We start from the raw sequence: 25,682 nt of genomic DNA on the forward strand, positions 1-25,682 counted from the left end.
TTTGTATAAAATTTCCATTAATTACCATGTACCCCAAGTTACTGCAATAAAATCCTCCTAGAACACAATGCAAGATCTTGATTTCAAATCCTTTATTTAATACAATCATTAAAATACACATTGATCCAAACACAAAGTAGTACTTGGCCTAAGTTAACCGCTAACATTTTTCAGATCGTTCCCGTTTTACACTGCGGGATTGGAAAATGGAAAAATATTGAAAATATTACACGCACACCTTAAATTGTAAATTATTTGGGATCGACGTATTACAGTGCGATGGAAAGCCTCAGTCCGTGAAAAATATTCACCATAAAAGAAAAGCAGTTGAATTAGTAATGACAGTTCTATCATTGAATAGCCTAACTAAAAATATATACAGTGGGTCACATTTAACCTACGATATCTAAATAAATACAAATTTGAAGTTTTACACAGACGTACAGGTTGATGGTTTCCATTTTTTAAGATACTCAATTTAAATTTAAATTTTTCGAATCGAACAACAGGGTCAAAAGTTTTATTTATAATACAATTCACAATTCAAGGATTCAACCAAACATTTATCTGGAAAAAAAATTCCAGAATGAGACAAGCCTGTCAAGAAATTGACATCCCAAAACTTAGGCAAGACTTCAGACAGAATCATTAAGAATTGAAAAATGTAGTCGCATAAATGGAGGGACAAATAAAATAATTGTTCCTCTCCTTTAGTGTAATTTATTTAATGCAGAATTTAAATTACAAGAATTACACTATCAGATGTAGCATACTGTAGAGATCTTTTTTTCCATGGCACACTAATTTATAAAAAAAACAGCTTTTCATAATTTTTTATATAGATCAAAATAATGAAAAAACTATAAATGCGGATTTGAGAAAAAGTTGACAATTCACTAAATGTCATTTATACTATGAAAATTATTATTTTAATTATTTTCTTAAATTTAATCAGATGCCGTTATCGTTTTTTGATTTTTCTTTCCATGGCACAGTAAATTGTCAAATAAAAAAAACAACAAAAAGAACTAAAAACGCCTATTTTGAAAAAAAAGGAACAATGTATTCTAAAAAATGGACGATTAGTCGAGCAGAATTACATTTCACAAATGTAATTATTGTTTTAATTTATGTTTATGTTATGTTATGTTTTATTATTATGTAATTATTGTTTTAATTATTTTGTTAAATTTAATCAGTTACTGTAATTGTTTTCTTTAAACAAAATAATTATTTTTCTCCTTTAGTGTAATTTATTTTACTGAAGAATATAAATATAAGAATTTTACACTATCCACTCGACCATATTATAGACAATTTTTTTCCACGGCACAGTAACATATAAAAAAATAAAAATGAAGGTTTTGACTTGAAATTTGGTATGTCGGGGTAAAAAAATATTCGGAATAACTTTTTGAAATAACTTTTTCCGACATCTCTATCACGAAGAAAATAACCTTGTATGTGGATTCGCAGTAGGTAGCCTATAAAATTTAAACTTTCACTGAGTATTTTAGGAAATGTGAGCAGTCAACCTGAATGACTTAGCAAAACTTAAAAGTATGTATTTATTTAGATATCCAAATTAGAGGGGTGGCTTCATCCTAAATGCGACACACCGTATATATTTTTTTAAGAAACATGGAATACAAACACCGTGTACATTTTCGAACGTCCCAGTTTAAACATGTTCAAATCAAATTTAGTTTGCTACTTAAAAATTGGTCGTATATTTAGGAAAGAAACGCTGTTACAAAAGTTACGTTCCTTCCTATCGCACAGCATACGTATAGACAGCGTATTATCAGGGCAGGATTAAAGGGGGTAGCTCGATAGGCCTAATCGACCCTCCGCTGCTCCTACGGAGTTCTTGGTGACCCAAAAAATTTTAAGTGATAGTTTTCCCCTGTTCCCTTATGACTTTGAGAGACCTTAATTAGAATTCTAATTTTTCAAACTCCCGGAACCTCAAACAAAAAATGTTCCTCTTAATTTGTCTCATGGCAAAAACTGTTATCATGTTCCCTCAAACAAAAATTGCAAAATGTGCTTATTATATATTTTTTAAGATATGTTTTTTAAGAATTAGTATCCAACTTATCATCATCATCTAAGACCTGTCTGGGACCCCCACGAGAGCGAATAGGCCCGGTACCCCACTGAAGTTTAATCCGGTCCTGACTGATATCCAAAATGGCACCTGCGTCCCAATACTATGTACACATCCGCCTTTAAAGGTAAGTACCGTCCAACGAATGCATTTTGTTCAGTCTGTCACTAGGTCTGCCGCCCTCGATCTGAATCTTGTCCCTTTTGTTCAGCGGGCTTCTGAGAGAGAACTTCATGTCTCTTCGGGGAACGTGCTTCGGGGAATAGTGGACGGGCGCCACTGGTTCCACGCTTTTTACTTTAAAACGTTCGGTCGTGTCGCCCGACGAATGGTTTTCTGTCAGGTTCGGTACTTTCGCGTGTCTGCTTTCGCGAGGTTTGACTCCCGGGGAACTTCTAGACCTGTAACGGAGTCCTTTTAACAAGAATCCAAAAACTAAATACACAAGGAAAACTTCTTAAGTACGTATCTCGTTTTTTCCAAAATAACTTTCACATGCTATTGTAATACTAATAGATAATAGATGTGTTAATAGAATCTTCCTATTAACTTGTTCAGAGTTCAACTGAAACTTAATAAGTAAGTACCACATATTGAATTTCTACATTCTACAGTTGAAAGTCACGTGCAAATTGATACGAGCCGAGATGGTTAAGAAAATGACATTGGGAAACCCCTCGAACCACGACCAAGACCCCAGACCATGCGCGTCAAGAAAATACTAATTGACCCCTACCATGTAAGATTTTTTTTAAAAAGGGTACATAAAAAATTATGATCAATAGTGTAAATTGCTCTGCTATAATCAAGAAGAACTAGACAACTAGATTTGCCATTATCCAATACTTTTAAGAGGAGATTGATAAGAATAAGAAGAAGAATCGCTCAACTGTTCAATCATAACTTTCTTCTGGATCTTAGAAAGAACCAACAGGAAGCTTACAGACCCACAGTTCACTAGAGTCGCGTTATTAAAAGAATATTTTAACGGTCAAGTCTATCAACTCCTTGTAGTCAATGTGTGTATTGTTCACTGGCGCATTGACCATGGGCACACTTAAAAAAAAACTATTAAGCTCATCAGGAGGCAAAAGAAACATTGGATGATGTTCGAATACTAATCCAACGCAATGTGCCCAAAATTCCTTAGGATTTTTAGACATGTAGTCAACATTAAAGTCACCAACAGAGAGAACCAAGTCATTGCTGTTGATTAAGGACATTAAAATATTCTGCTGGATTTTTCTTTGGTTTTTGTTGGAACCAAGGCATATCTTTTTACCTCCACATCTTGCCGTCAACGAGACCTACTCAAGAGGACCGGCAAACATTTGCAAGTAAAAAAGTCCTTCATATGAGCACCATTTCCCTACCTGTTAACTATCGGCTCCGACAATAGCCTCGGAACGCCCCTGAAAAGCGGAGCGTCGTGGCTAGGTGCTGACACGGGAGTGTGGGGCGCTGACTGCGAGATTGCCATCCTGCTAATGTTGCTCGACGTCAAATCCCGATCTATCGACTTGAGCGACTTCATGTTGTCGAGATTTTGCGAGCCGATCTGCCTCATGTTTGGTTGCGACCTATCGAAATCCGAAAGTGCGCACGTTGCTTGAAAAAATTATACAGGGCATTCCGAAATTAATGAAGCAAATGTCGACTACTTTTCACAGAAACGGGGTATTGAAATTCTAAGAAAAAAACTATTTTTTATTAATAATTTAATAAATTGTGTCCGACCACTAGGCACGAACTGTCCAGATACAGGTGCCCCATTCAAAGGACAGCAAAATAATCTATAGACATGTCACAAATGATACAATTTTTAACAAATTGTGTGACTCATCACCTGGAATGATTTTTATGTCAATTCTGACGTAGTGTTCCCCTCTTGTTTCCTAGTAAATTTCCTTAACTAAATAACTAAATTGAAATTAAAAATAATTTTGGATCACAAATCACCTATTATCTGGTTCACTCATGAACTTAGGTGCATGAGGAGCATACTTAAGTCCTTAAAGGTAATTGAAGGCAATTCAGTGGCGAAAGATCAATACATATCGTAAAATAAAAGTGACAAAAATACAGGCCTACGACAGTTTTATCGGTTAGTCTAGTAATAAAATTAAAGGTACCTGAAACCTGGTTATTTATGAACCTAATAAGAACAGAAAAGATTTTTACACAAATCTTAATGTTAAGAATTTTAATTACTTTCTTACATCAGCGGCTGAAACATTAAAGAATTTACCTCCCATAACGCATGACCGCAAAATAAGTAACTTTAAAACCTGTCAAACTGAATTTTGAACTGAGGTGGCTTTTACTTGATGAAAATCCATTTATGAAAATAAATAAGAACTAAAAGTTCAGATTTTCACGAAATTATATATTATGACTTGACATGAATTTTTAGTTCTTATTTATTTTGAAACTGAATTTTTACGGGCGTCTCAAATACTATAAAAAGCGAAAATAATAAAGCACTACGCTGAGCAAGTGGTTTTACATTTTACCCAGCTTTTTAACTCGTAAATTTCTGAACGAGACTTTTCTGGTGCTTTAAAGGACAGCCGCATGATCCGTATCTTCACCCTTTCTCAATAATTCCCATTCTTGTAATATTGTTTGAACTAGTTCTGAAGTGTCGTATTGTTTTAATCTATTAATCTCCATAACACTATAGATGCTATAACTTCATTCATCGACCGCCTTGTTGTGGGCCTTGAGTGAGCCATACCTCTATGCAACTTCAGCTAGAATGTTTTTGTGGAGTTTCGGTCATATCCTGCAGATCGAAACCAGTATGTCAGAACATGTTAGGGAAATTCTGATATTAGACACGTGAATTATGGAATCCCTCAGGGATCCGTACTGGGTCCCATTTTATTCACATCACAAATAAATTTATTTGTACTACTTTTTTCTTCCTGACTCGTGCGTTCTATATACAGACGATCTTACCTTAACTAATGTTCATAACGACATTACTTTACTAAAATATAACTCAAATTTGCTTGAAGAAAAAAACAAATTGTGAGACAGAATGATAATTACAAGCAATCCTAAAATGCAGTTGATTTCATTCATAAAAATGATTCATTGAAGTGGACATATAGAACATAGGCATATTATGTAATAAACTTTCTAGCAGCATATTTTTCATTAGGCGGTTCACCCAACGTATGTCTTTCAGTCGCTAATTGATAAAAACAAAAGTAAGCTTGCTTATAACTCAGACATTGATAGTTATCTGATTAGAGGTTCGCGTGCACCTTGCCTTAGGCTCTCACTGTCGGTGAGAAACTCTTTGCATGTGGGCCTGAACAAAGTGATGAATATGTCGACTAGATTCCTACCACCACAGTCATCCAAAGGAAAGTAAAGTAATATTTGGCTGAAATGGCTATATACTCCTTACAAGAATACATAGCGGGAATTTGAAATTGTCGAAAATGTTTGTGTTTGTGCCACTGCTTATTCCTAAAATAAAAATTAATTTTGAAATCTTCTATCAACTTGAAACAAAGTTGATACCTTGACTTTTTTGCGAAAGATGCAACGTTTACAAAAAAAATTATTAATAAACATTAAAAATCAAAAGTTTATAATAATTTTTGTTTTTTTTAAGAAAAAATTAATACAATACGTGGCATCGAAAAATGTCTTTTGCTGGTGGAAATCAGTGTAAAAAAATGTAAAATAGATGAAATATCTAGAGTGGTTTGAAAGTTATGCTAAGAAATTGTCCTTTTCTTAAAATTTCAAAACTTTCATGTATTAATATCGGGACACGCTGTATAGTGAGCTCTACCTCGCGTGCATATTTTTTTGATGTGCCCTGGTAGTGTTCCTTCGCACCGGCGCACCGCCGGTCCTGTTGGTTATCCTCATGGAGCTGTAGTTGATGATCCTTTTGCTCGCGTCCGTTTTTCCTTGCGTTTTGGCCCTACCTAATACCGCACTTCCGGCTGAAATACATACAGGATTAGTCAAAAGTCGAGGAGAAATTAATAGACTTTAATTTTATAAATTTAGTTGCCACATTTATGGTTTTTTCGCTAAGTCAACCAAACTTTCTTATTTTAAATAGAAGGAATATGTTTTAATTCCATGGCTGGGTTGCTCTTAAAATTCTCATGTGATACACCCACACTATTATTTTAATTATTATTATTGATTTCTATTAATATTCAAATTCGATTCTTCAAAGTCCAATTCATCAGTTGTGATTTTTTTTTATTTCAAATGAAGATAAATAAACAACAGATGAAGATACATGTGATATCGGAGAACTGATCTTCGAAGAATATAAATTCGAATGTAATGTTAGTTTAATATCATCTAACTTACCAAAACTAACTAACTAACCAAAACCAATTTCCTTTGTTATTGTACTGGGTTGCAAAAAAGTAACAACAACAAAATCTTAATTCATGGCGGAGATATTGACAGTGTTTTGGTGCCTATAGAGCAACTAAGTGAAGATGTTATTAATAAATAGCATTTCACTGTCTTTAGATGACCTCTGAATATAATAAATGTTAAAAATTAAAACAACGTTTTTAAATGTTCCTTAATTATCGAGGAGATATATTGAGTTAATCTGTTACTTGTGTTTTTTGGCTTTGTGTGCGTTTCTTTATCTTATAATTTAAAAAACATTATGTATAATATAAGGTCCATTTTTTTAACACTAAAGACAATGATTCTGATGTTGGTACAAGGTACTGGACTAAGGAAGTTTCACGTTTCAATCAATCATGTACATTCTCATAATTATATTATATATTATTAAAATACACAAATATGCACTTTTTCTTATATTAAGTGCCTGACTATGTACTTAAGTGGGATGTGTGTGCATATAATTTAGAATGTAACTCCTTTAACTGCCAAAACTTACCGCTTCTGGGAAAATAAAAAAAAATGATGTTCGATTTTGAATCACTTATTGATAATTAAAAGCTACGTTTGGACCAAAAAACCTATCGTCATCCATCTATGATAAATAACGGTAACAAAAAACATAAACATAGACTAGCTCTTTCATTAGGCAGAACAATATTGAATTTTAAATTCAAATAGATCAGCAATCCTGCGACTAACATTGTTTTATATGGTAAAGCACAAATAAGGATAAATATATCTTCAAGTATTGAACATGCAAAGTGAGATCTTGGCGAAATGTCTGCAGGATTCCAATCGGATGCAGGAATCCAGTCGAAATTCAACAAGCGAACGGATGATATCCCGGAATATATTGTCAACATATTTTTCCATCCGTGAAAAAAAAAAAATAAATAAAAAATAAAATATATATATATATATATATATATATATATATATATATATATATATATATATATATATATATATATATATATATATATATATATATATATATATATATATATATATATATGTTTTTTTTTCAAATATTGATTCACGGATGGAAAAATATGTTGACAATATATTTCGGGATATCATAAACAAAATACACGTGACAATGGAAGCAGCATTAAAGCAATTCATTAAACAAAACAAACAAAACAAAACAGGATAGGTATACATCAAAACAATACTTCACCCATAATATTTTGTTTTGACAATGTAATTCATATCCCGCAGTTGCTTAACAGTTTACACAACCGCTATTGATATTTATTAGTTAGAAATACTGTATCGATCCGTGAATTAAATAAGCGATCAGCGGCGCGTAAGGTTCTTTCTTAATAATGCAACGTTAAAAATTATTACGCTGTATTTTTTCGGACTTTCCGAAACCTCTGAGCGTCAAATACGATATAATTTAATAAAAAAGTCTTGTATTCGAATATCAAATTCATTCAAATTCAAAAAATACTTGTTTTGCCGCTGGATCTATCGGCGGGATAACAATGGCAGTGATAGCTACACAATACAGCTTGCGACGGTGCTGGGTTGCCAAATCGTGCAACCTTTCGTTTAATGAGCACAACTTTAAAAAAATGCTTCAGCGAACTTATTGTTTTTTCTACTAACATTACAACACTACGATTTATTATTCATAATTCGTAATTAGTGTTAACTAGATTAGGGCACAAGGGATTCGTGATTACTTTAGTTTACTATTAGTTTAATAGGTCCTTTCCATCTTTGGTCTTTATTTCCAAAGGTACATGAAAAAGTTCTATACCATTCAACAAGTTCCAGTAGTATATAACGTATCCAAATTAACGTTTGGTCGTGTATTTCCCTACACTAACTTCAAAAACTTCCTTCCAATTGATTGTTTTTGATAGTCCCAAATGAGTTCTGATTGATTCATAAACAATTTCATTTGTTGCGTCTTCACAAACAAAACAGGCATTCCTCGTTGGATGGCTGGGCATGCGTTTAAGTTTACTGCAATTCTCTCTAATGGTGGTTTTTTGTGGATGCTTAACTTAATTCGGGAATGATTCACTCTTTAAAACATAGATGGCGTTTATGCAGAAACTATTAAAAGTGTAAATAAGAAAAATATATTGATAAATCTTCTATAACAAACTGTAATACGAATTTAAGACCTGCCTACGTAAAGAAAAGATAAATATACGTTCCGCCGGCGGAGTGGTCTTTAAACTCTTGAAGGCTACTCAATTCTCCTTTTCAAACGTTCACATGTATCACTTGTTGGAAAAAGAAGAAAGAAAACCACGCGTGCAAGCAACCGGTATGGATTCATCTCTCTCGGATCGCCTTTGGCGCCCTTATTTACGTCGGAGTGAGATTAGCGCAGCATTCCGGCTATCAGTGCTGTACTTGTAAACTAGTAAGTAAAGGTAAAATGATGAAGAAAAAGAGAGCAAAAAAGAAATGTTAATATTAAATACTATCCCAAAACAAAAATAAATTAATAGGAAAATATGATATGAACATCCATAATTGATTTATTAATGGTCATTCCTCAACATTCTGCACACCAAAACGAAAATTTTTAAAGTAGGGTTGAAGAAAAAATATTCCAATGCATTAATGACAATAACACAACAATTACCTATATAAAAAAAAAGAAAATTAATTTTGTGGTAAAGGACAGATTTTTACCGAGTGCTGCAACATCCTGGTTTTGGTTTTGAGAGACATCACACGAACTATCCCATCTTTGCTTGGATGTAAATCCGTAACTCGTGCTAATGGCCACTGAAGGGGAGTGCGCTGTTCATCCTTGATAAGAATCAAGTCTTCGATTGAAATTGGTGGTGACGGCTTGAGCAATTAATGGTGTTCGTGCAAGGTAATGATATATTCGATAGAAAAATGTCTCCAAAACTCAACTTGGACTCTTTGAATGTATTCCACCGATTTATTCGGTTTAATCAAATATTATCCAAAGAAGGATCGTAAATTGAGCTACACAAAGGCTCTTACACTAGAAAATCACCAGGAGTCAAAGGTTGTAGATCGTTCGGTCCTGAACTGATGCGCAAGTTTAACACTGTCTTAATTTGAGTAACGTCATATTTTGATAACCAATGGTACGATAGAGGTGGTTTTTGAATGATCTAACGCCTGCCCCGTTGATGCCGTTAAAAGGTGGGGCGCCACGGGAATTAAAACCCAGCTAATGCCAAGCAATGCAAGCAATGCACAAGCCCTGGCCAGGTTGAGAAGCTCCCTATATATTCCCTTCAAATCGCTGCCTTGATCAGAAGTTAACAGGGTACATTTGCCGGGAGGTGCGACAAAACACTATAGTGCCGCTAACTGGAACATCTATGTTTGCTTGTTACAATTGGAAAAGGGCTCGCGAAATCTATGCACACCGACTGATACGCCTGTAGTTGTGAAACTCCCATAGAATGTAAATTCACCATATAAGGGTTTAAAGACTTTGGTTTACTTTTAAAACACCTTATGCAATTAGAAAGGAAGTGATAAATAGCGCTAGGTAGAGACAAGATCCAAAAATTTTGTCCCTGGATGAAAATTATCTCGGTGAATATGTTTCTTAATAAATGTGGTAAGTCGAGGAGACATTATGGATGTTTAACATCAAAAGATAGTTGGGAATTACGAAACCGTCCTCCAAATCTAAGTAGCCCATATGAGTCGACAAAGGGGACTAATTTCCTAAAAGGTTTTGGTAGCATTAGCTCGTTTTTAGAAAGTTTTGAGTAAATAGTTGAAAACGTGTGAATTTGAGCGCTTTTGAAAAGGTGGTAAACGAAGTTTCGATTTCTGTAGACGTTAGATTACCTGTAAACCTAAGCTTGGATTTTAAATTATTTATAAACCTAAGGGCATCAGTGAAAATTCGTTTGATCTTTGCCAAAGATGTAAATCGTTCCAGACTTCATCTGTCGAAACATTTAAGACAGTTTGTTTTTCTTCAGAAAATGTCTCTGTGTTAAATTCAATATTCGGTTGCTCTGGCCAGAGATTTTAACAAAACATTGAGGCCAGACCACCAGATATCATTCTCTTAAAGTTGGGCGGGTGTCACACCACGGCTTGGACAATCAGCAGGATTTCGGAGTGATGGCACATAATGCCAAAAAAGGCATGACACAATTTCCTGTAACGCGGTTTGTGACAAAAGTCTTCCACTTGTGGGGAGAAGAGCACACCCAAGGCAGCATCACTTTGAGGATCGGTCCAAGTGTTAATGATATCGAGTAATGGTGCGACTAGGCATTTTCCACACACCAAAAATACGTTAGATAGATCAATACCACAGCTTCATAACCAGAGCGAGCTAGAGTCGTTTTAAAGGTAAACAATTTAAAAACCATGAAATTTTTACTTGCGCTAGATCAGAAATTCCTGCTTTAAACTTTGACCCATCACTGCATTGTTTCGTGTGGGGTAGTGCAGGTAGTACCAACAAATATTTGACGCCCAAAGACGTTGGAGAGAGAAATCCAAGGTCAAAAATTCGGCTTATTTCAGATAGAACAATACACAATTGTCGAAAGCCTGTAAATCCTGAACTTGGGATGCCGGAAAATCCTTTATAAGATCTGGATGATTTCATGCCTATTTGCTTAATTTGACCTGGATCAGGTCAGATTGGGCTGATTTTAACAAAAGATCGTTGATATAAATATGTTCATTTGTCTTACATACCTTAGAAAAGGTGATCTCTATTGATAAGCAAGTTCTTGTAATGTTCGAAGTGCTAAATATGGAGAAAACAAAAGTCCGCAAACCACAGTTCGCAAAAAATATTCTTGAAGCGGTTGTGCTTCAGAAAAACGCAACAAAATTCGTTGATAGTTCCAGAATTGATGGTAAACATTAATTTGTCTATACATTTGTTTAATATCACAAACGAAAATATTACGAAATGAACGACAAACCAAAAGTAAGGAGAATACGTTTTTTTGACGTTTGGTGCTTATAAGCAATGTATCGTTTAACGACAATTGCTCAACATCACGTACGCTGGCGTCAAAAACAACTCGAATCTTTGAAGTTAATTTCGGTTCAATGATTTGTTCCTTACAAACGGCGTGATGAGGTATATAGTGCCCCGTCGCTGATCTATAGTGGCTAAATAAATCGGAGACATCTGACCTTGGTCTAGACATGAATTTACAATAACCAAAACGTAAATCAAAATTTTTAACAAAACGCTTTTTCGATAAATTAGAGAGACGGTAAACTTCAAAGTAGGTGTCCAGAAATTTTGGATTTGAATACCGAAATGGTAGAGGTATGGAATGGGCCTTAAAAATTTCTTCAGTTCTGACGACAGAGGAGGTGGTTTATTGATTTGGTTACTTTCCCAAAATTCTTGTAATAAATTGTCAGCATTATGATCAAAGATATGTGACAGCCAATAAGTGCAGAATGTAACCAAAAACAGTTTCCAGAACTCCACGATGTACTATGTTGCCAACTATGCGTCCTGACCTTCCAAAGGAACCAACTCAGTTCCAATTAGCATGTCTACAGGACCTAGCTGATTAAAAAGTTTTAGAATGATTAATAGATTAATCGCAATATTGGGTTGATTGAAACAGACTTGAGGAATAATAATTGCCTCAAATTTAAATATGAGACTGTCCTCCGAACTAGGCTTAAGGAAACAGGAAGCTATGCCGTTATTGACCGAGGTAGACATAGTGTTTATTCCTTCGACAGGAATTGAACATGACCTACGACATGAACTTAAACGCCGAACACAATGTTGGTTAATGAAATTAGCCATTGAAGCAGTACCCAACAAAATTCGATTTTTTTAGAAAATACCTTTACCGTCCTTAATGTCTACTTTACATGTAGAAAGTAGAACTGGGATAACGATAAGTGTTAGCTAAACAGGTTCATTGGCAGTATTTTGAGTTTGATGAGCCCTTACCGCATTCTTTTATGGAGTGAGAAGAAACTAAATAATTTACACAAAGGTTATGATGTTTTGCCAAGATAAACCGGTCCTGAGGCATTTTTGATAAAATGCTTGACATTTGTCATGACATTTGACAGGGAAGTCAGGTTGTGAAGGGGTAGCTGTAACAAAACTGGAACTTGCTCTTTTAGATTTCTGATGATGCTTGAAATAGGGTTAGACAGATTGAATTTTGAAGTATACTGAATGAATCCAGAGCTGTTATTTTATATAATAACATCCATAATTGATTTGTTAATGCTCATTCCTGAACAGATGACGAGCCAATCATCGCGTTAAACCTAACGTTATGCAATAAAAAATCACTGTTCATTTGTTACACTTGGCCATGATGTAATATAAAGAAACATTATATTATTAATATTATTATTATTACATGGAATGAGTTCTAAAATGTACAGCTACGAAGTTTGATTTGGAAGAAGTATTTATCGTCCAACCTAATAAAAATCAATAAATTTTACTCTTTGTTGCCAATTTTATTGAAATCAAATCAAATGATTGTAAACAAAACATAACTCGAGTTATAATGATAGTACATATAATTGTATATTATCTAAGAAGTTTGGTAAATGGCAAAAGTTTATCAAACGTGTACTTTTTGTACGACCATATATATTTGGGTATATTTTTTCAAAACAGCACTATTATATTCACTAAGATGTGTGGCATAAAATTCAGAATTGACAAACTTCAAAATTAAAGCAGTGGGCGATATCTTCTACCTCAGCCGATAGCTCCCAAAACCCATGAGTTATATCCCGAAAATGTCCGAAGTAGCTGACAGCTAACTGACACTAAACCTGTGGGTATTTTATAGTAGGGAGTAGAAAAAAAATCATTTACTGCTCGATCAAAGCCTGTGATGTGTATGGATCGTGATGCTAGAGGCCGCCAGAAAATTTCGAAATACTTTAAAAAATCAATTTCAACAATATGACTTTTTTCGTAAATGATCACTTGCACCTAAATGGAGAGAACATATTGGGTTTGCCATGGTGTCGGCTGCTGAGTAAGCAATATTAAGTGTTTTAGTTAGTTAGTTAGCAAATGCACTTAATCTGTAGTAATTATTTATTGATGCATATCAGGCTCCAAGACAGATATTCACTTTTCGAAGAAATTTCTTAGTGAAATATGTTAGGAAAGGAAATTTTACTGACAAACATGGCCAGGTTGGAAGGAAAAAAATGCGTGGGTTTTCAAACGATTACAAAATATTTTTCTTATTTATTTTACTAAAATAATTATTTTCTACCAAAACCGACCAAACTAACCAACCAACTAAAATTTAAAAAATATAATGTAACATAAAGATGTGGTAGTCACTTCTTCTTCTACTTGTAGTGCCTATCTGGTTGGATGCTGGTTATTCTAACTTTATTGCCTGCCGCATGGAAAATTTCAGTAGTGGTTACGGCAAATCATTTCTTTTCCATTCCGGCCCTCCGTGCAAGTATATCTTTCTCTGAAGAATGAGTAGCAGCAGACCTTATCCATTTTCGTTTCGTATTATATAGCCCAAGTATTCTAGTTTCATTTGCTTGATTTTGCCGTTGATTTCACTCTGTCCATAGTTCAGCCTTCGTAATACTTCTATGTTCATCCTGTACTACCAAAGATTCAGGTTTTCTCTTCATTGCTTTAGTTAGCGTGCATCATTTATTGTGCCTTGCTCACATTAAAGTCAACGTCATATTGCTGGCAGCACTCTGTTGTGCGAATATGACGGTGTCATACGCTACACTAGAGCAAAAAATACCGCAGAAAATAACACCGCAGGTTAGTAGATATCTTATGCCGACCAAAAATTGCAACCTCGAGTCAAAAATCGTTAATTCCAAGTAAAACTTTTTTACCCGCTAATCTTTGGTCTATCTTTTCCTATAGGCCCAAAGCTTACACCGACTTTATTTCGAAACATATAAACTCTTCGATTATAAACCTTTCTTGTGTTACATCCATAATCATGTTATTCCAATTATGAACGGACTGAATGACTGTCACATCGCACTAGAGCGCGTTTATCACTTTAAATATCATTAACGTTAGTACTTAACTTACATGAAAGTAACCCCAAGGGTAAACAAATACAACGTCGGGATAGGTCAAGATATAATCGTAAGTCAAAAAAATGCTGCTTTGGATATGTAAATTTCTCTTTGCTATGTGCGCCACTGTGTTCAATATACACCCGTTTTACTCCACGCCGGACGATCCGATATACTAATATTCTATAAGCCAGTGGGGAGGTTCATTCGATTGAAATGCTCTTCTCGTACCATAAAGGAAGAGTGATTTATCACAAATCGACAGCCCAATTTCTAAGATTTTTCTGTTTAATACCGTCGTTCGACCCCAGACGAGTAACTAGTAGGAGATCGTACTGCGACGTGATATCTTTAGTATGTCTAGTGACATCAACATCGTCTACATTAATCGCCTACGTCAACACCCTGGCTCAGATAATCCCAGAAAATTACCTAGTGATATTTTATTTGCGCTGCATCACCAGACTCATGGAGCTATTCGCCGTGTATTATATGATCTACCTGTCATGGATACGACCGCAAAAATGGCGGGATTTATTTAGGAGAATAATTCCCCTTCGAGAGGATTACGAGGACGAAACGCCACGTCGCCCAGGCGTGTTTTTTCTAATCACCAACGTGGTGTTCTTTGGGTTGGTGAGTATTTCGATGCTGCTCAACCCGTCGTTCGTTGCGCTCATACTCGACACCTGTTGGTTTTACTACATCGGGTTCCTGCAACTGAGTCTATTCGGGAACTTGGTGGGGGTAATAAACCACAAATATCAACTGGCGATAGGCATGGTGAAGAGTTGCGGGCAATCTCAAAACACCGAAATATTGAAGAAAAGTGGTGTCGTTTATCTTGAAGCAGTCGATTTGTTGCACAGGGTGAACGACTTGTTTGGTAAAAATATGACGATTGCTTTTGTGCATTCCTTCGGCAGCATGCTCCTCTTGGTGGTCGCGTTTGCGGAAAAGTCGTCGGAGTTGGAATGGGCGAAATTCTATTCCTTCTTCACTTGTTTTGCGGTATCTGTTTGGTAAGTAAAATATTTTAGTCTAAGAGCCAGTGGGCGGCTACCTGCATGTATTTGACCAAACCTGGGTTTTTGTACATTGAGGCCCCTAGACCTACTATACATGATGTGGGACCCACCAAGCCCACAGCGGTGGACCCAGGTACTGCGCAGGTAAGACAGGTATTGATCCGAATATATTTGATAAAGAATTAATTTTTATCAACATACCAGGGACATTGGTAATTAAGTCGCTAACAAAAGATGGAAGTTGATCTCCATCGTACCATTTAAAGACAAACGTGTTGTCCTGCTCAATCCAACCATACTCCAATGGGTCCAAGGTTGAAGGTAGCTTTTTGTAAGCGTTTTTCGAAATAGTTAAAATGTAATGAGCTCTCAGAAGTTGTTGGTAGAGTTCACTCTTACATGGCATTGGTGGTACGGTATTGAGGTTGCGTCAAAATTTTGTATTTTTTAAATAAAATTTTTATTCACATCCGAAGCTTTGTAACTACTCGCGGTACTACAGGGGGTCCTTCCACCAACGAGTGATCTAATTCAGCACCAATATCTTTTTCTACGACTCCATCTGTCTCAGAAACGTTTACGTCTTTTACAAGACAATGAAGTACTATTGTATCATCAGTTATTGAGCTATCAGCTAATGTTGATAGTTGTTCAGTTGCAGACGACGACGTAGTGGGTTGTAATACAGCTTCTTTGTTGAGATTGGTTGCATTTCTTTTAAGCCGTAAATGCTTTGTAACAACTACTGTGATACACAGAATCAAAAATTTCGTCTGGTAGAATTATTTCGTTGTATTTTAATTTATAAAGTTTTCTTAACCTCAAAATTAGTGGACATTTTTCCATCTCTCTCTCTTTTTAAATGTCAATAATTTCTCAGTCTTTGCTGTGGCACAAAAAACACACTTCACTAGTTCTTTTTCACTCGAATGTCAGAGGTATTTAACGAACAATAGTTTAATTAAAGAAAAATAACATAAAGCAACACTGTGTATTTTATTAAATTCACTAAACACGAGGCATCTCTATAGAGATTCACAAACATACTGAAAACATCTGACAAAAACCGTTAGTTAGGTTAGGATTACAACAGAGCCATCTCAGGTATAAACCCTAAATTATTTAAGTGGTAGTAGCTATAAAATAAAATACTATAAGCTGGAATGAGTAGAATAGTAATATGTTCTTAATATAAGTTTTTAAAACTATAACGAATAATATATCTCCATGGCAGATCTGGTCAAATACTTTCAAAATTTTAATTTTTTGAGCAATTTCAGAACTGTCTGCCATAATGTTAACCGCATGCTAATGGTCTGCCATTATTATTTTTCGATAATAATAATAATATATTTTAAGATTTCAAAACGACAGCCGTGGTCAAATATATTTAAAATCATGTATAGTCGGTATAGGGGCCTCAATGTACAAAAACCGAGGTAGCCCACTGGCTCTTAGACTATGTGTGATTTCCCCGATTAATAAGGAAACTAGTATCTTCTCGTTACTTCTACGCCCCCGTCCGCCGGGGGAGATGACGATATAAAAAAAATTACAGATGCCTAACCATAAATATGTTATTAAATATCGAAATCGCTATTTTCCAAAAATATTGAAGGAGTCTAAACTCACATTTTCCAATTTTTTTGAAATTTGATTTTCTTATTATACCTTCATTTTTTACACATTTAATATTTTTTCAGGTTTAAGTTTGTTCGGAAAACTGTTAGATTTTTTCAATCAATCAAAATATACCGTGATTTTGATACATTATTTTGCGATATTGTCAATTATGAAATTATACACAAACATTAAACATTGACGATAGTTTAAGATAATGTGTCAGAAATCACAATTCATTTGACTAAAGAAATACAACTATTTAATGCCCTGAGAATGGAAAAACAGAGTGCCGAAACGTCGGAAACAAACCTAAACGTCACCCTATTTTTAAAATTTTCTTTTGATATGGATTTTAAAATGATCACGCAGAGCGAATTTTTTTTTAGTCCGGTCCTGTGACTATCGGATTCATTTGCGACACCTCCAGACGCAAACACAAAGAACTAAGGAAGGCCTGTTTTGACCTCGAATCTCGACTTGAGTTCGATTCGTCGGGTAGCGAAGAACTTAAAAATTTGCTTTATACCGTCGACCATAACGGATACTGTTTTACCGGCGACGCATATTTCGAATTCAACAGTTCGACCATCTTCGACTTACTGCACCAAGTCGGTATCTATTTCGTTGCTTTGCTGCAGTTTTTGGATGTCAACCCAAGAGTGGTCGAATTAAGATGGATGTTTGGTAATCAGAAAGAGTCCAATAATGGAACTGCTGGGATTTAAATATGAATCTATTTTATAGTCTATGCTTCGTAGAAAACGCGAACGTAGTAAAAATTTGTGAAATTCAAAATAAATAAAATCATAAAAATAAAATTTCGGCTCATATTTCTATTACCAATTAATAAATTTAAGATTTTTTTAATCAATGAAACAAACTTTTTTTGTTTAGTACCTTCATTTGATACCAGGCAAGTAACGACGTAAAAATGGCGGGATTTATGAAGGAAAATTACACTTGGTAGAGAGCATTACGGGAAAGAGACCTTGTCGTTTTTTTTATCGCCAACTTGGTTTTCTTCACGCTCATTCTCGACACTTGCTGATTCAAATATTCCGGGTTCCTGCAAATGAGTCTATTCCTGAACTAGATGGGTGTAGTAAACCGCAAATATTAACTGGCAATGGACACGGTTAAGAGTTGTGGTCGATAACTAAACATTGAAGAAAAATGATGCTGTTTATCTCAATGCAGTCGATCTGCTACACACTTGCTGTTGTTTGGCGGTAATTTGTATGGTAAGTAAAATATTATAAACCTATAAAATATGTAATAAATTTCCCTTATTAATAAGGCGAGTAGTTTTTCTTATTAATTTCTACGCCCTTTCTCCAGCGAGGAGATTTTGACGTATCAAAATTACAGATTTCTAACTAGCCCTAGAAATTCCTAAGTAGATATGTTTTTATATATCTAAATTGCTAATTTAGAAAAAGTATTGAAGACCACCCGAACTTTTTTTTGAAAATGTATTTTCTTGTTGATTTTGTACAATTATTTCATTTTCTTAGTTATTATTATTTTTATTTGTTTATGTATATAATCTTTGTTTAGGGTTTATGTTTCCTCATTCCATCAAATCATAAAGGATCGTGATTTTGACAACATTGACGAATATTTAAAATAAGAATGTTTTATATTTCGTTGTACTGAAGGATTGAAAAAATTTAATGCCCTGAGGATGGAAAAATATAAGGCCGAATCGACTACAGCAAACCTAAACCTCAACAAAACAAAAATTGGGTTTAAAACCGTCACGCTTAATTCTTTATTGAATTTTTGTTGAACATAAAATTATAATCCGCGATATCTATTTTTATTGCGGTAACAACGGGATTCATTTAAGTCACGTCCAGACGGAAACACAAAGAATTGAGAAGAACGTGTTTAGAGCCCGAAACTCTACTCGATTTCAATGTGTTGGATAGGGAAGGCCATCTTCGACCTGTGGAACCAAGTCGGTGTTTGTTTCGTCGCTTTGCTGCAGTTTTTGGAGGTCAAGCCAATAGTAGCCCAATTAAAATGGACGTTTGGTAATCGTAGGGAAAATGTGTGAAAAGGTAAATAAATAAAATTATAAAATGGTGGCTCACATTTTCGTTTCTACAAAATAAATTTTCCGGTAGCACGTCACTTTTATTTTCAAAACATTAAAATGGAAGTTGCAAAATTCTGCCATAAGTAATGCAAAGATGCAAATTTTTAACTATTGTTAAAAAAACACTTTTGAAAACTCACATGTGTTTTTTCGATGTATTTTCGAAAAAAACTAACACTTTAAGGAAAAAAAATAGTAAAAAATATTGATGCAGACGTTTTAAAAGCCGAATATTAAATGTAATTTTATTAAAACTGACGCTTTCAAAATATTTTATATATTATTTAATACTTTTAATAATTTGTTACACATTTCCAATGGCATTATTATCAAAGGGTTCAAATGAAAAAACTTACGAGTGCTGTTGGTGTGTTTCCTCCTGGTTTGAGCTAACGCGTAGACTACGGCTGCCAAAGTGCTGTAGTTGCTAGCTTGCCTCTGGAAACTGGGGGGTCTCGTCACCTGGCGGCCGACTACGAAGTAGGTCTCCATCAGACCCTTGCCTTTTACATCGATTATGCCCCGCTTCTTGAGTTCGTAACCTCTGACTCCCAAAATCTGCAATTAGGACAAATCAACATGCGATAACGGAAAATTATTGTAAAGGAAATTTTAAAAGAAAAAATATGAAAACACCTGCTGCCTAGAGGACAATTTAGAGAATCTAGTTTTGATGTTCTATTTTTTGTTATTTGGTGGGTGGCGTTTTGAACATACTGAAGCAATACAGTAGCTAATGAAAGGTCATTGCGGAGTTACTTTGTATAAGTGGTGTAAAAGTTTCGGGTTGAGAAAGTTATATCCATCTAAGAATTACCTGCATCGAACACTTTTTCTACACAAAAAAGAGCGAAGAGATTTAGACAAAACAGATCGACCAACTTAACTTAAGACAAATTGCTGAAATGACCGTAGAGTGAAATAAAACCGCCTTTATGTGCTTTATAGATCTAACGCAAACATTTGATAGGGTTATAATTCATGACATTCTTCCTAATAGCGCAAGTGTAATGGTAAACAATAATAGCCTGTCGAAATTACCAAAAAATCTCGGCACCTTCTATCTCTAGACAAAATAAATCGCTCATTTTCGAAAAGACCGGATTTCATAAAACTATTAAGATTCAAACGCACTACGAAGACCAATAATTCTCAAAAATAATTACTAACCAAATGTTACACGTGTTTCGGCCAGACGGGCATCACTAGACTTATAGAAGAAATTTTTAAACCCGCACAGACACAAATTGGGATTACACCGAATCCGTTTGATTTAACAGAGATCTAAAAAAGGAAATAAAAAATATAGTAATTTAGAAATACAAAAGCTCATAACAAGATTACACCTTGCACCTGCAGTTTATATTATTAAAAATGAATATCGACTCACAATTGATAACGTCATTAACCCAATCACACTTTTTTCTTGAGAGATAAGTTGATAAAGATGAGTAGCAGAAGCAGATTTGGTCTATGTAACATCAGTACCCTCGTACATTTTGACCAAACTAAGATGTTCCTGAATCCTGTCAAACTCTCGGACATGAACTGCATTAGAATCCTCATAGTTGAGATATTTTTAACCAATGATCTAGAACAGTCTATTGGATCGTCAGCGATTTTATTATCAATTGTTTTAATTTATTGTTTGTTTTCAACGTTATTGATACATTACGCCTACAGAACTCCTAATGTTTATCAATTTTTATTTTAAATAAAATGAAATAATAAACAAATAAACTTATTTTTCTACTCCTGTCTGTAAAATACCTAATTACACACCGATCTAGTGTGCGGGAAGCGTCACTTTACCATGTCAGTTTCGTTTCCCACGGATTCGAGCCACTTCGGACATTTCCGGGATTTTACAGCACGGGTTTGAGAGCAATCGGATGTTTTCGGAGATTTATCAGTGATTGTATTCGTGTTGTTTTACGAAAATGTACCCAAAAATTCACGGTCGTAGAAAAAGTATAGTATTCAACAGGTTCGGAAAATTTTTTAAGTCACTCGTTCATTGGCTGCGCTCCGCTCATGCCAAATAAACTCGTGAGTCAAATGCCATTTACCGCACTTATTGCATAATATACTATTACCGTTGGAGAAGAAAGTGGGGTAACATTACTGTTTCGTGACTTTGTATTAGTTAGAAAAGATTAAAGAATTGAACTTGAGGTTATCAAAAAGTAATACAATTTTCCTTCAACTCTCCATATTCTCATACATTTACCTCTTTTAATTCCTTATTCTTTGTTAACATTCCACTTTCGACGGAAGTATTTATTAAGAAATTGACGACACTATTTTATTTTTTTTACATTTTTTTAAAGGTTTGATGATATCGGTGTGGATAACACAAGTGTACATTTTGTAATTAATTATTTTGAGAGCTTATCTTCGGAATGAGTTTGAATCTATAGGGTTTCATCTGTGATTAGGTCATATTTTAGCAATTAAACCCCACTCCCCACTATTCATGTCGTCAGCAGATATTTAAGTCCTCAGTTTCAACAAGCACCCTGAAGTAGTTAGCAGCATGCATGGCGAAACGTCAGCAAGATAAAGTTAATACCCAAATAAATCCCTAGGGAGTGTGTCTATATGTTGTACTGCCTGCAGAAGTCTCTTTAAAACAAAAATAAGTTGTTAAATCGCATAGTTTAAAGTTAATATCAAATAGCACAACGTCAAACTGACAACATTATTTTCTTTTTACAATGACTCATAAAAATATCAGGTTTTACTGATGAGTTGTATTGTGATCACGGAACATAAGCACGTTGGTATTTCTGACATTTTCGGGCGACATTGCGACTTTAGCGTCGCCGAGATTTAAAGTAGAACCGTATATATATCCCCTCCCCGAACTGTGTATTGACGAGTAACTTTGAAATCACATTTTTTAAATTATTTTCCGTCTCACTAACTTGGGCAGTTTCCTTGGGTACTTGAACGTAACCCATAAGTCCGGTCGAGTCCATCCGCGAGGCCAAATTGACGGTGTCTCCCCAAATGTCAAACACAGGTTTCCTAGCCCCGATCACGCCGCACACTAGCGGCCCGCAAGCTATTCCAACCCTGATGCCGAAACTGTTAAACGAGTCTTTGTTGATATCCTCTAGCTTCTGACGCATACATATGGCGTAGTCGACCAGCGCGCAGAGGTGTTCGACCCTGTCCGAATTAAGGCAATCCTAAAAACTAAAGCGTACAACCAAATCGCTATGGCCGTGGGGCTGGGATCACCTTGTGAGTCGGATTCAACCCGGAAGCGGCCATGTAAGTTGCTGTCGCGCTCACGGTTTTTATTTTCTCGATGCTACTGAATCGATCTTCGTCGAGGAGTTCATCGAAATCAGCTACGGCAATGATAACCCTCATTAAATCGATTAAATGATAAATTACGATTAACGAAGTGTTACCGATTATTTCGTTGAGCAGTCTTATGCATTCCACACCTTTGTTTATTTTCTCTGAATAGAAGTCTGTGAAGTTGGGGATGGTAGCGAAAAGCACGCCCACCTCTTCCCGATATTGGGCGAATAGTTCCTGAAATAAGTAAAAAAGCGAGGTGAAAAAGAGGAAGAGCGAACTTATAAAATTTTTTGATTGGTTACTGATTATCGGTCTGGCTGAGTTCTTTAGATTGTTATCAGTGTATATTTTCGTTTTTTGCTTTGGTTCATTAGCGTAGCTTCACACGTGGCAGCGGGGGCAACCCGCCGGAGAAAGGTACTGTTTCCATTTCATCTAATAGCCTTTCGAAGCCCATAACTGATTTCGACCTATTTCAAGAACAATTAAAGTCGTCGCAAACTTCCATTTCTGCAAATGGCAATTTTCCCTCAGTTTTACCCCTTTCTCGAAAAGTCAATAGAACTGCTCATGACATTAGTCAACAGCAAGATTTATTGGATACTGAATTGCAAGCTCTAAAATCTAACCTAGCAGGAAACGAGGATGCCATGAACGAAATAGTCAGAATCTCAGCCAACATAAGAAGAACTCTAAATAGAAAAAATAAATACGAAATGGCAGATCAGGGTCCATTCCTTATAATAATGGAAAATGTAGCCACCCAAGTGGCGGGCTAAAATAAGATTGGCATAGAATTTCAGAGGTCTTCAATAGGTTTGATTGAAGATATAGCGCAATCACGGAAGATGGCCAACTCGGAAGCGACAGCGCGTTCAAGAGAAGGATCCCGACCTAGATTAATATGTTAATAATGTTATAATACGTAATACGTTATAATATGTTAATAATAAGTTAATAATGTGTGTCAATTGTTCTAAATTTGGACATATGAACTGTTGAGGCTATCATCGGTGTGGATTCTGTGCAGAGAACCACCTGATGTTTATATGCGAAAAAGGACCCTGGCCATGGAAAAAATAAAACGTCCCATACAACATACTAATAACCCCACTAGGAAGTGGGAAAATTGTGAAATAAATCCTAAGCCAATATCATAGACATAATTCTGCCACCAACTGGGGGTACCAGGAAAGCATCAGGCAGAAACAAATAAATGAAGCAATGAGTTTCTATAATCTGTCTTTTTTTGAGGCATCACGATTACATTCTACATTAACAAGGTTCACATCGATAGTGAAGAGAAAAAGACCTATTGTCCAACACACCCATGACAAAGATACTCACAAGCAAATGTTGTTACGCTCCACATCCAGAATAACAATGATTCCTTTGCTAACTGGAAATAACTCCTCTCACGAGTCGAAACGAAATAACTCCACAAGGGAATGGATCGAAAGAAGTTCGAAGCTTTCAAGAAGGATATTTTGCCTATCAAGAATATGGATGAAGAGTATCGGAACAATATCAGATGCTTCTTTGAAGAAACGGACCTACAGAGGGGGGCTGTTCGACAGGTAGCGGCTGACCTTAAAGGTAAAAAAAGGAAACAAACAAACAAACAGACAAACTCTCAAAGACTTATACACATTAGTTTTAAAGCAAATAGCAATGGATACTTGAGAATAAGTTAATAGGGGTTGATTTTAGGTCTTGGTGCAATTGAGTATGATAAATGTGATTCACTAGAATATTCGTGGGTTAGAAAAAAATAAGATCGCCATTGTTAGAATTGCAATGGATTATTCCTAACAAATATTATTGCTAAACAAGTCCCTTCTCAAACCTATCACTAACTTAAATATCGCTAGGTTTTCCTCGGTAAGAGTAGGTAAACCAAATGGGGTGGATGGAATAGCAATCTTCTTCAAGAACACCGTTAAATATAATATCATTGACTTGAGAAGAGTCAACATACCAGAAAGATGAAAGGTTATTTTGGCTGAGCTTCAGAAGTTTTTTGCCTCCCAACAGTTGCCCGGTTCGGGAAAACCTGGATTCCATCTTTAATATAACTTTTAATAAATCAGTCTTTTTCACAGGTAATTTTAATGCACAAAACCCAGCATGGGGTTCTCAAGTAGCCTATTCGAGAAGAGTTAGATGCTTTGTAATTTCATTATGGATAATAACCTCCGTATAATAGGCTAGCGACCCGCCTCACGCAAACAGGTTTGCTTAACACGAGGGATGTGGATTTTTGTTTCCAACGATTACCAGTAATATGTGAATCCCAGATCCTTCTTCTTATGATTCATTGTTAACAATGATGATTTGATGATACATTTCTCATATAAACACAATTTTAAAAAAGCTGATTGGGATAAGCTTTCCGTTTTGTTATCAACTAGAATTAGAGAGTCGCCGCTTAGGGACCATGAGTATTTTGAAGACATTATTTCCTTAACAAACCTTCACGTAACTATGGTTCACCTTGGTAGGATTTTAAATGCTTAAATGAAAGAGGCAGGAAACAGAAAAGGGATCGTTCAGAAGAATTAGGGCTCATACAAGGCAACAAGGTAAGGCAGGTTTCACAAATGTTTGCGAGAACCTTTGACCTACTACTAGTGAAAAAGAAGTTTGGAAGAATATTTGTCGCTTCTCTAAACGTATTAAATGCCAAAGTCATCTTGCTCTACTAGATCCCACAAGAGATGCTGGAACTACTGTCGCAACCTGGTGTGACATTTCAGAATACTAATTGACATCAGAACAAACGGAAGATTTTTGCATATCCGAATTTATTGCTGAGTAAGTGTTGTGGAGTGGGTAAAATTCCATTTGATGTACTATGGCATTTACTTATAGAGAGAACATTATTTCTAACAGATTTCTTTAAAAATTTTGCCAAGGGAAGTTTCACTTCCGGAGACATGGGAAACAAATTGTGATACCTATTCGTAAACCAGGGAGAAACCATTTAGCCTTATCGTCATAACTTGGATTCATGCATTGGCAAATCATTTGAAATTGTGTTCAAGAATAGATTGGAATGGTTTGTTGAGAACCAACGACT

General features: G+C 35.3%; 1 protein-coding gene across 1 annotated transcript in view; it reads right to left on the reverse strand.

The window, feature by feature from the left end:
• Positions 1–1,083: 1,083 nt before the first annotated feature.
• The window catches only part of LOC132696188 (adenylate cyclase type 8), a 263,174-nt gene continuing 238,575 nt past the window's right edge, over positions 1,084–25,682 (reverse strand). Inside the window, exons 19-25 of the mRNA XM_060660881.1 lie at positions 22,711–22,837; positions 22,535–22,647; positions 22,216–22,482; positions 19,645–19,846; positions 5,922–6,078; positions 3,484–3,690; positions 1,084–2,511 (exon numbers count right to left, since the gene is read on the reverse strand). Of these exons, the coding sequence (XP_060516864.1) occupies positions 2,232–2,511; positions 3,484–3,690; positions 5,922–6,078; positions 19,645–19,846; positions 22,216–22,482; positions 22,535–22,647; positions 22,711–22,837 (1,353 nt within the window). The 3' untranslated portion in view covers positions 1,084–2,231. The remainder of the gene's footprint in view (positions 2,512–3,483; positions 3,691–5,921; positions 6,079–19,644; positions 19,847–22,215; positions 22,483–22,534; positions 22,648–22,710; positions 22,838–25,682) is intronic.

Source organism: Cylas formicarius, unplaced genomic scaffold (assembly GCF_029955315.1).
Source record: "Cylas formicarius isolate icCylForm1 unplaced genomic scaffold, icCylForm1.1 PGA_scaffold_1__22_contigs__length_36826433, whole genome shotgun sequence".
In the NCBI taxonomy this organism is placed as follows: domain Eukaryota; kingdom Metazoa; phylum Arthropoda; class Insecta; order Coleoptera; family Brentidae; genus Cylas; species Cylas formicarius.